Source organism: Aspergillus nomiae (genome assembly GCF_001204775.2).
Source record: "Aspergillus nomiae NRRL 13137 chromosome Unknown contig00388, whole genome shotgun sequence".
In the NCBI taxonomy this organism is placed as follows: domain Eukaryota; kingdom Fungi; phylum Ascomycota; class Eurotiomycetes; order Eurotiales; family Aspergillaceae; genus Aspergillus; species Aspergillus nomiae.
The window spans coordinates 20933-31893 of NW_015378443.1; the positions used below are offsets into that span (position 1 = coordinate 20933).

The following is a 10961-nucleotide window of genomic DNA, read 5'->3' on the forward strand; positions in this document are numbered from 1 at the left end:
AGTATTCTCGTGCATTTCTACCCATTACTTACGTATTCCATGGCCTTTAAAATACCGGACAACGCGTGTGGATTACAAGTCGACGTCGCTAGCAGATGGAATGATACCACGGGGCAGCTTGCTTGTATTCGCCCACACGCGCTCCTTTCGCCCGTGCGTCTTCATATGTTTGACTGTGTGGGGAATAACCGGCTACTGTCAAACACACTCCTGTCGTAGGCTTGGCATATTGCAAAGCTGCTTGGTTAACAGACGATGCACCAATAGTCGGGCTCATCCAGGCGAAGAACTCGCTGGTGGCGCTTAGCGTAAGGCCGATATGTTCAAGAAACGTGGTCATGAATGCTTCGGAGATGCAGGGTAGCATGCCACCAGTAGCACGAGGGGTGAGTGATATCTGGGGAAAGACGTTCGACGATCTTTCCCCATCCACCGGTCCCAGTCCCTAGGCTAGTGTAGCCGATTCTTGGCTGCAGCTTCTTTCCCCTCACATAAAGGCCAAGCCTGGATGGCGATAGGACCAGTCAACGCATGTGGGCAATTTACGCAGCTCCGTATTCATTCTCCTCGTACAAATGTATTCCGACAAACCTCCGTTCGTCCTTATCTGGGGGAATTAGTGCCGAGCGACGGCCGAGTGGAGTTGGAGTGATTGGCGGAAAAAGTCCATCATCTCATTCTGCATGAAGGGTTCCTTGAATATCACTGTTTTACGCCGTAAAATGGTTTGAAGGTCTGCTCTCAGTTGATCCGGTTATAAATGCACTCGAAGTCCCTACCTCTTGCAATGATCCACTCTGCAGCATCTCGATTTCTCCTCATCTATATTCACCTTGACCCTCTACGATTATAACCTCGTCCGACAAAATTTACCTAGCATTGTCAACATGAGGTTCGGCGCTCTTGGACTTATTGCCACTTTGTTGGGCCAAGTTCAGGCAAGTCCTGTCGGTCGAGCATCAAAGGCGCCCTACTTCTTTCTCATAGGTGACTCCACCGTTGCTGTAAACGGCGGTTGGGGAGATGGCCTTTTAGCCTACTTAAAGGACCCAGCCAAAGGAGAGAACAGGGCAGTGAGCGGAACCACCACCGTTTCCTGGAAATCCAATGGACGATGGGACGATCTCATTGAGAGCATTGAGTCCAATGCCGGTGAATATGAGCCGATTGTTACTGTGCAGTTCGGTCACAACGACCAAAAGACTCTCACCCTGGACGAGTTCACAACGAATCTTGAAAGTATCGCCACTGACATCAAGGAGGCTGGTGGAACTCCCGTATGACGCCTTCGCTATCTGCCAGTATGAAGTGCCTATTTTTGCTGATGAGTTGGACAGATCTTTATCACCTCCCTGACTCGCCGTAATTTTGACGGCGACGAGGTTAAACAAGACCTTAAGGACTGGAGGGACGCGACCATCGCCGCTGCTGAGGCCGTCGGCATCAAGTACCTCGACTTGAACACCGCCAGCACCAACTACGTCAACGCCATTGGCGAAGAGAATGCTATGACATACAACCTTGCTTCTGATGATCGAACACACCTGAATCCTGCAGGCGAAGCCGTCTTCGGTCGTATGACTCTTGACCTCTTGTTGGAGGCACGCGAGGATCTCGGTGAATATTTCGAATCCAACGAAGCGTTGAGTGAAAAGATTGCCAATGGTGAATATGCCACTGGAGATGAGTAACTTATTTACTTTGCGTGGTAGGAGTAATATACTGCACTATCCACACAATTACGGGGTCTTTTTGCGATTTATTCATAGTCACCATATGTATGTATCAGCTTTTACCATCAGCCGCCGGTCGGTATAAAGATACCGCGAGATGATCCTGAAATCAGCCCTTTTAGAATCTGGAATTTTAGGATTAAATTGTCGCACGCGCCAAGCCGGTAATTCATATTTTATGATTCTCTCTGCCACTCAGGGCGCGTTGTTTATATAGAATGACGTGCTCATATCCAACGATTGCTCTCTATTCTTCCGACTACTAAAGGAAATCGGCTCATAATTACCCTGTGCCGAGCCTCCCTTGAGAATGATTTTGCCATGAATTTAACACACGTAGTGTAGTCTTTCTCCATGATATGCAAACGCGTGATCCTCTACAAATATATAGCTGTCTGGTATTCTTATAGATATTTTATTCCATTACAGGTATCAATTATGCATTGATTTGTCCCCAGGGGACAATGCTCGTATTGCAAATATTACTAACAAGGAAGACACCGAAGTTGGCATTCATTGTTGTGTCTAGACAGTTCATACCAAGATAGCAACTTTGACATCACATCTACCAGAAATACTATGCTATAGAGGCCAAACAAAAGCATTAATGAAAATCTGTCAAAATTCTATTCCTTGTCGCAACTGACCTATAACCGCAATCCGTCAGTTAGATACAACGGATCGACAAGGCAAATCTTGGTTAAAACTAACTTTATCATAAACCGGTAGAACTCCTCTCTGATCTTGCAAAAAGCCGTTAACGTGGAGATCCATGGTTGTCAAGTCAGGTAAAGATCAAGAAGCTATTCAGGGCTACTTGGTGTATTCTTCGCCGACATCCTTCGACGTGGACGCTCCTTGTTATAGAAGCGTGTAAGGAACGCTGAGGCTTCTGTTGATGACTTTCGCCTGGGCAGCCGTCGCCGAGAAGCTTGTGGGGCACCGATGGTATCGGTAGATGAGAGTTGAGATCGGCGGTAGGAAGAAATGGGCATTTGGAAATACAGTATAGCTTCAGTTCATGGATTAATAGTGAACATTGAGGTGAGATTAAGTGGGCTGGAAGGATCTATTTATATCATTCCACAAGGCAACCCAATACAACCATATTACTTACGTTGTGTGTACGTCAGACAGAGCGATAGAATGATGTCCAGCAAAATGAAATCTTGTCAGGTCAGGGCAGGTAAGTGAGCTTGGTAAGACGATAATGATGCGTACTGAGACACTTTCAAGGCCTACTGATATATTTAGTCGCCAAAAACCGGTTCAAAACGTGCCATTACACTGGTTGACTTGGCCACACTCAGCTACCTGTACTCCGAGCAAAATAAACTTGGACAAGTTCATAGATAAACTGGACACAATTTACACGCACAATATCTGGGGGCAACGGTCGATAACTTAAGATCTTGCTTCATCGGGGATCTTCCTCAGCATGTCACCGAATCCATCCATCGACGCCGGCATTAATCCAGAAACGGTCCCATAACGTGGTTTAACAGGATAGTCTGACAGAATGAGCCTGCCATACTATCGGATTCGGAATCACCCAAGCATGTTCGAAAGCTGACAGCTCTTGGCTGTCTTCCTCCTCGATGTGCTGCACTACGTTGGCCCAGAGGCTTTAACTATGACAATTGACTCAGGCCCACAGGGCCGAAGCCCTTGGAATTTGTCGAGGTCTTCCTATACCCATGAAAGTTTACTTCCCAGTAACTTCACCTGTGCCTAGCTATTGAATAAAATAGGTACACTAGGAAGGCTTGGTATCTGATATTTATGTCGATCCAGATCCGGTAGAGCAACTTCTCCATCTTTGGGTATACCGCGAGCTCTTCACCGATGGGAATGGTGGGAAAACTCCCGGCTCAATTGGTTCTGCCATCGTCCATTTTTGCTCTTGGTTTTGGGGCTCACAGTTCGATTACAAGTATCCTCCAATTCGCGATGATCGCCCTTGATCAGTTCGGATACGCGTACAGCTCCGGAGCAGTAATGCATGAGAGACCTGAAGGCCTTGAACACATCTCCAGAGCAGTGCAGTCTCTCGTCCGAAGCAGGATTTCACGTTGCCATTCATTGGTTTGTATGTCAATCCAGTGATATGATACACAATCGAAAACAGCCCACTGGCATTTCGCGTGTTCTTCTACCGCGAAGCACAATACCATCAAATTAAGGTCAGCAACCGCCAAGTTCCAGTATATTGCCCTTATATGGCTTTCCGATATTTGTCTTCGAAGCTCGATAGACAAAGTCACATCCCAAGGATCTGACGGCTGTCGGCAGCTCATAAATTACCATCGAGTCAAGTCCAGAAAGGATCACTAGGGTCGAAGGTCACTTGATTTAACCGGAGAGATTGGTATGTTGCTTGTTTTTTCCACAACAATTGCTATACTTGTAGGGCAGAACATTGTTGAGTTGAGCGTTGGGGCCTAGACACCTTGGATACCGGGCCTCCTTTTTCTCGTCGTATGCGTAACTAAGTCATCAATATGACTTCATCCCACGACCATGACTCACTCTCGCCTAAGGAGTTGGTGCTTCTGCATTTCATTTGCAATATTTTCTTCGTCCCCACAACTTGTCACATAGTCCTGCGGGATCAGACCACTTTGAACAGTCAAACCACGACAGGAATAACATGGATCGAAACTCCACGACCAAAGCCCTCTCTCTATGGGAAATACTGCATCCCATCCTCATCAACCTAGACATGCGAACTCTTCTCCACGCACAGCGAGTGTGCCGCCTTTGGCATCACATCACCACTAAATCAAGGAGCCTTCAGAAGGCCCTATTCTTCCTGCCCGTGGAAGAGCGTCAGGCTACGGCCTCTGATGAACGACGGAGCCAGATAAACCCTCTATTCAGGGAGATTCTCTGGCCTCAGCTATCATGGCTTGCAACTTGCGGTCGCAAGCTTAAATACTCGGAGCGCAAACGACAAGCTAAGACCCGTAGGATTCCAATTCTCCGTTCAGAGAACGCTAGCTGGCGGCGAATGCTCATTCGACAGCCCCCACCGATTACAATAGGTATTAAGGGCGAAGATGAAAATTTCTCTCCAGCCCCGATCATATATTATGACGAAGACATCTCCACTGATACTCTCTGGGCCCTGACGAATATATCCTTCTTCGCCGATCACTGTTTCACGCGATGCATATTCAGTGGCGACAACAGCTGGAAGGAGAGCTGTCCGCAGGAAGCCGAGCTCATCTCCGACCAAGATCTTAAAAAATGTGATATTTTAGTTATGGGGCACTGGCCGCCTAATTATCTTCTCAGGATGATGCAATGGATCCTGAGATACGAAACCCACTACACCGGCCTATCTCTACGGACAGACATACACCCACCATTGCTCGATTTCTATTACTTGTTTAAAAGAGATAGATCGCTGATGGCGCACGATTGGACCTTTGTCATTGCCAATCACAACGGACCAGTTTGGACATATAATGTTGACGACATGGCTCGGGATGGTGAATCTACTCTCGCCGGCGACACGTATCGGACTCAGCTGAATCCTTTGACTGAGGAAGAAGCAACAGTGGTAAAACAGATTGTGAACCATGAATCACTTCCTCGAGGAGTTATACCTGCCGCGAACTATTTAAACCGGTTCTTGCGTGTTATGGCAAAGCTGTTTGAGAAGGGCATTTTGCCAAAGGTTGTGTTTGAAGAGCATAGAATCATCTACGGGGTCCGTTGAGTGAGACCTCTGAATGGGAATGTATAAGTCACAGTTGTTCCAAGTCTTCCCTATCTTGTTTTGAGAGCACACCGCGCTTGCTTGTTCTATCTTTCATGTCATCGAATCTTGCTATATTGTTCTATTTATAATAACGTATATGCCCGAGTTTAGGTATATGTGAAATAAAGCTAGTACCACTTGGTTTTTTCCTTACGCCGTTTACTACACTGCCTTGGATAAATACATATACTCGATTCATACTACTTCATTACCTGAGATAGCGCACTACAAGTCGGGCAAGTAGTACACCGAGAGAACGAAAAATGTCCTTCCTGATAAACAAACTTGGGCTTCAGGCATGTCTGCACATGACGAACAGCCACACAAGGGGAAGGTAGCTTTCTGTTCGGATAGTCCGGTCAAAGTAGCACCTCCTTGGCAACTACCCAGAAGTTTTAGTTAAATTTAATATCATTCTCGCCGAGGTGGGGTTGGGAAGGTGTCAGTGGAGATTGGGCGCGGGAGCGTTGGGACGCTCGTATCTCAACACTTCCATATTGATTGTATCGTAATTCATAATATTCTTACTAAGATCCGCTAGGATTGAGTAATGACGTTTTCTGATCTCCGCCGAAACGAAATTTATTCCTCTCCCTAGCTGGTTAGCACGAAAACCTCATACCATACATAGATAATCCTACACTTGCAGCCTCGTCATGGTTGTCGGCAGCTGCTTCTGCGGAGAGATCCGCGTAGAATATACCGGCGAGCCCATCACATCGGTGAGTATATTCTCTCCAGCAAGTGGCTGGTCGAGTGCTAACATGTCCGATATAGGCATTGTGCCATTGTTACGACTGTCGCAAACTGACCGGGACTCTCTTCACCTACAGTTTCGTCGTCCTCATGGCAGACCTGAAGATTTCGGGCAGTCCCAAAGAGGTGGCCAAAAGAGCCGACAGCGGGAATCGTATCAAGAACTACTTCTGTTCAAATTGTGGTTCGTGATTGGCAGGTTCCGAATTGAAGTTAATATAACTAAAGAGAATTGGCAGGGACACCGATCTACGGGCACAAGATCCAGCCGTCGGGGATTCCCGAGGAGATCACCATTCTTCGGGCCGGAATCTTTGATGATATTGAGTTTCTGGACCAGCACAAACCAAAGGCAGAAATATTTAGACTCGGACGTGTCAAGTGGATGTGCCCTCTGGAAGGGACAGATCAATTCATCGGCATGCCGCCGCTGTCGTAGTGATCTTGAAGTCTTGATTATTAAAATAAATAATGTACATAAAAAGAAATGAGGCATACGTCAGTCTAGTCGTATTCTGTTGGATTATCTACTTGAGTCAGTGTATATGATTTTATTTGTTCCCCCTCGTATTGGCTAATAGCTCTTCGTGTAGATGTTGGTCTAGCAGCGAACGGCGCAACAGGTTGAGGCTATGTTGGCGAGATCTCATCCCAGCGACTGCAACCCTTCACGGCAGGCTTGAGGGCAGCTGTAACCTGCACCGTATTTGTAGTGATGAGCAACCTGGTTCAATACATGACCAACGTCAACAAATGGGACGGGGGCCTGAAGGCCGGTTAGTTCTACGCAGGGGTCGGGTTTCCATTTAGCCTCGGAATGTGGTTCCTGATTCCGGAGACTTCAGGGTAAGTCATCTCCGTATGGGAGCTGTGATGCCTGTCTCAATGTCCGGGTATGCTAAATATAATTTGGCCTAGACCCTCTGCCGCAGAGTTGGACGAATTGTTCGAGAGGAAGATTAAGCCATGGCAATTTCACAAAACCGAGACCGCTACCCAACGTTTTGTCCAGATCAGTAGAGCGGAGGATAGCTGAGAGTGTATAATGGCACACTGGTGTACGCCACGGGTATTTAGTGTGAGAGCTACTGTGGTCTTGCCTGAAATTTGGATTTACATGATCCGATTCCCCTTCTCCAGTTCTTCATAGCTATTTTGCTGGCTGGCACACAGGTAGTAGGCTTGCGCCATGTAAATATCCAGCGTAGGATAGAGAGGAGGAAGACTGTCCACAGAACGTTAGATTCAATCTCGTCTAGATGCTTCCAAACAGTCACGTCATATTATGATCCTAATAAGATTCTAAATCCGGCAAAGATCAGCCCCAGCCCCTTGATTCCAACTTTCGCCTCGGACTTCTTCATGGAACGCTGAACGAAGGTCCATATTGAAGTGTCTTGGCTACGATGGCTAGTTTAAAATCAACAATATTTTCTTCCGTACTCGTGCCCCTGCTCTTTGCTTCCCATGGGGCAGCAGTACCAAAGCCATCGTCCTGCAATGCCGACGCGCGTCCCTACTCAGCCTGGATGGCCGACAGTGTCATCTCTCGCGGACAGGCCGTCTTGCCTCCGGGAACAACACCCGAAGCGGCGACCTTTCTCCAGATAGGTGTTTTTCAAAACGCTATCCTGCGTGTGAAGGAGTATTATGGTTCCCTAGAAAGCGCGTGCGCACAGGCCGATTGGGATGCGTACCTGGAAGAAAGTACGCAAAGCGTCACTCCTTGGCTTCTGAACACCACCAAGGATACTCAGTATCCTCTGGATCGATTCTCGGACGGAAATGGTCTGTTTTACCAGTGAGTCTACTAGATGGAACCTAGCTGGCATTATTCCTCAAGAATATGGTCCTCGTTTCTCGAGAAAGCGCTCCAGAGCTCACAAACAGTTAGATATGACAAAACGGCAAACGAAACCTATAAGGCAGCGCTGGATGCATTGCAGCAGTCTATCTATATGCAACCTAGAAATCAATATGGTATGTAGATGCCATAAAGAAAGAATAGGCAAAGTGATGCAAAGCATTTCAGGGCATATCTTTACGCATTTTTTCAGCCTTTAGAAAGCTAACTATGCATAGGAGGTTACTGGTATTTCAAGTACCCAAATTGGAGTTATCTTGATGGGATGTACTCGCTCATCCCCTTCTATTCCACCTACACGGCCAACTTCGCGGCAGAGAATAGTAGTGCCGTAGGACAGGATCTTGTCTACCAGCTCGATCTCCTCTGGTCCCATTGTCGCCAGAACAACACCGGCCTATTGGTCCATGGCTACGACGCATCGAAAACGGCCATCTGGGCAAATCCGGTCACAGGTGGGAGTCCAATTGTGTGGATTCGCTCTTTGGGCTGGTATATGATGGCCTTGGTAGACATTCTGGAGATCGCAGGCCAGCAAGGTGTCCTGAGTCAGGAGCAGTGGAACCATGTCCACGAACGATTCGTTAGCCTGTCTAATGCAGTCATGGCGGCGGCTGATCCAGACACTGGATGCTGGTGGCAAGTCATGACAGATCCAAACAGAGAGGGCAATTACATCGAGTCTAGCGGGTCAGCAATGTTCACATATGCGCTCTACAAGGGTGCGCGACTCGGCTATTTGGACGGTATCACTGCGAAAGCCTTGTTACCAGCAGCCACCGCTAGTAAATGCTATGGTCATCTTCTCCAAGACTTCGTGGTCGACAACAAGAACGGAACACTGGGCTATAATGGCACGGTATCCGTCTGTAGTCTGAGCTCGAATGCAACCTACGAGGTATGTTCTCCATATAACACAATACCTATTGATCAATATTCAGCTAACGTGCGGAACAACTCTAGTATTACGTCCACCAGCCTCTTCTTTACAACAGCTTGCATGGTTCTTCCTCCTTTGTTCTTGCAAGCGTGGAGCACGAGCGTGCCTCTGATTTGTCTAGCAATTAAGGATGCTCCTTACCTTTTGAATTAGACAACAATTTAAATTGGTTGACCATGTATCCCTACTATAGACGACAGCCATGAGGTCATTTGACTTGATCGCTGTGTAAACATCATCCCCTGCGGGTTTTCCAGAAATATTGCTTTTCCAACTATCCTCATGACCGACCCTACATTGCGATAACAACCTCCATATCTCAACAAGTGCGTGGCTTTTCATTGCCATGGTTCCTTGTCAATGAAGCACTGGCTACCCTTGTTGGCAAGCTAGAATATCGCAAGAAACCGGGAACATTGGAGTACAATCCGGTTTCCTTTGGTATGACCAAGGAAGTCAAAGGCATTATGTCGGTTCATAGTGAACATAAGATCAGCCGTAGCTTGTCTCTGACTAAAGCCACCACCAAAAGGGCTGTAGTCCTGACTCACTCGCGGTCTGGGCCAGCCACATCCTGAGACTAGGAAGTGGGTCGTTGATCCTGATAGACCCCTTACAATTTGCAGGCCTCACCCCACTGTGGAGCTTAACAGTATCCGATTATAGATTCGCCAGGTGTTGATCTTGTTGTATGGTTCTACCCAATGGACCATGTCTCAGGCCTGTTCCCAGTGAGAAGAGCCCAAGTAAAACATAGTCTGCTGTTGGAGACATGTCCGATGGACAGTCCACAATTGCATGGAATATTATAAGGCTAGCTTTTCGATCTACGTTTATTGGGCGGTCCTTTCAGTCAATCCTTATAATCGTCATGATATTAGTCATTCTCCCACAACGACATGAATTTATTTTATATTATATTATTTTGTGGCACAGAAACTAGAAGCTAGGGGACCATGTTACTGTGAAATCATGACCGAAGCATACGAATTTACCTCATTGGTCTGACTCACTTTCCGCTAACTAGTCAGGACTTTGTGGTTACTTTTAAGCTTGACCACGATGCAGGTACGGAGTAGTGAAAAGTGGTGCTATTGAACGTCAGGTAGCCTCGAGATATTGGCCCTCTAATAGTCTCGTGCTGATCTCCATATAGGTTGCGACAATGATCTAGAGACTGTCATCCATCAATACTCTCCTAATCAAACATCCCTTCTGGATAAAACCGATCCACAGATTGCTGATCATTGCCCAGCTACCACAATAGGAATGTCCGTTCCTAAGCCCTATCTTGATACCACTTGTCTCAGAAAGACGTTTATTTCCCTGGCCTTCATTTCCACAACGCATATTCATCGGATAGTACATCGACCATTGTCAAGATTAAGTCTTGGCATGTCTCTCCTCCAGTTATTGTTGTTTTGGATCTATTCTCTTTCCGTTCTCGGCCGTTTCACCGCGGTAATATGTGTAGCTGGCAATAGTCCCCGGTGGAGGGCTCTTAGGAAATGATCATGTCTCGGAGTATTCCCGATATAACATGGCAACCCTGATATAAGACCATTGTTCCCCTTGACCTGGTCGCATTGAGCGCAATCCACTGACCAACCTCAGACACTCGTTCGACATCCCATCCGCTCATTTCAACCTCCGTCGTGTATCGCCGCTGGGAATTTACCTGCATCGCATTACTGTCTTTTCCAACTGTCAAAATGCAACTCACTCATTTGTCTGCCGTCCTTCTTCTCTCTGGAGCCTACGCTGCAGTAGCACCGGAAGGTCCCGCACCCACTGAAATCCCAGGTGGCTGCAACCCAGCGCACCCTGGTAGCTGCCCCGAGATCGCCACCGAGATTCCAGGTGGCCTGGGCTGCAACCCTGCCCATCCGGGCAGCTGTCCTG

General features: G+C 47.3%; 4 protein-coding genes across 4 annotated transcripts; all 4 read left to right on the top strand.

The window, feature by feature from the left end:
* Positions 1 to 887: 887 nt before the first annotated feature.
* ANOM_009215 (rhamnogalacturonan acetylesterase) lies at positions 888 to 1691 on the top strand (the record flags this gene model as incomplete). The annotated part of the gene is made up of 2 exons (XM_015554471.1): positions 888 to 1277; positions 1338 to 1691. The coding sequence occupies 2 exons, from the start codon at positions 888 to 890 to the stop codon at positions 1689 to 1691; spliced, it is 744 nt and encodes a 247-aa protein (XP_015402924.1).
* A 2692-nt stretch (positions 1692 to 4383) lies between these two features.
* On the top strand, positions 4384 to 5457 carry ANOM_009216 (F-box protein; the record flags this gene model as incomplete). Its single annotated transcript, XM_015554472.1, has 1 exon — positions 4384 to 5457. One exon carries the CDS (start codon positions 4384 to 4386, stop codon positions 5455 to 5457), a length of 1074 nt encoding a protein of 357 aa, XP_015402927.1.
* A 698-nt stretch (positions 5458 to 6155) lies between these two features.
* ANOM_009217 (GFA family protein) lies at positions 6156 to 6694 on the top strand (the record flags this gene model as incomplete). The annotated part of the gene is made up of 3 exons (XM_015554473.1): positions 6156 to 6221; positions 6277 to 6439; positions 6495 to 6694. The coding sequence occupies 3 exons, from the start codon at positions 6156 to 6158 to the stop codon at positions 6692 to 6694; spliced, it is 429 nt and encodes a 142-aa protein (XP_015402926.1).
* Positions 6695 to 7649: 955 nt separating this feature from the next.
* Positions 7650 to 9212, top strand: ANOM_009218 (cell wall glycosyl hydrolase YteR; the record flags this gene model as incomplete). The annotated part of the gene is made up of 3 exons (XM_015554474.1): positions 7650 to 8056; positions 8150 to 8235; positions 8338 to 9212. Coding segments are annotated over 3 exons (1365 nt in total), but the record flags the coding sequence as incomplete, so codon positions are not given.
* Positions 9213 to 10961: the final 1749 nt, after the last annotated feature.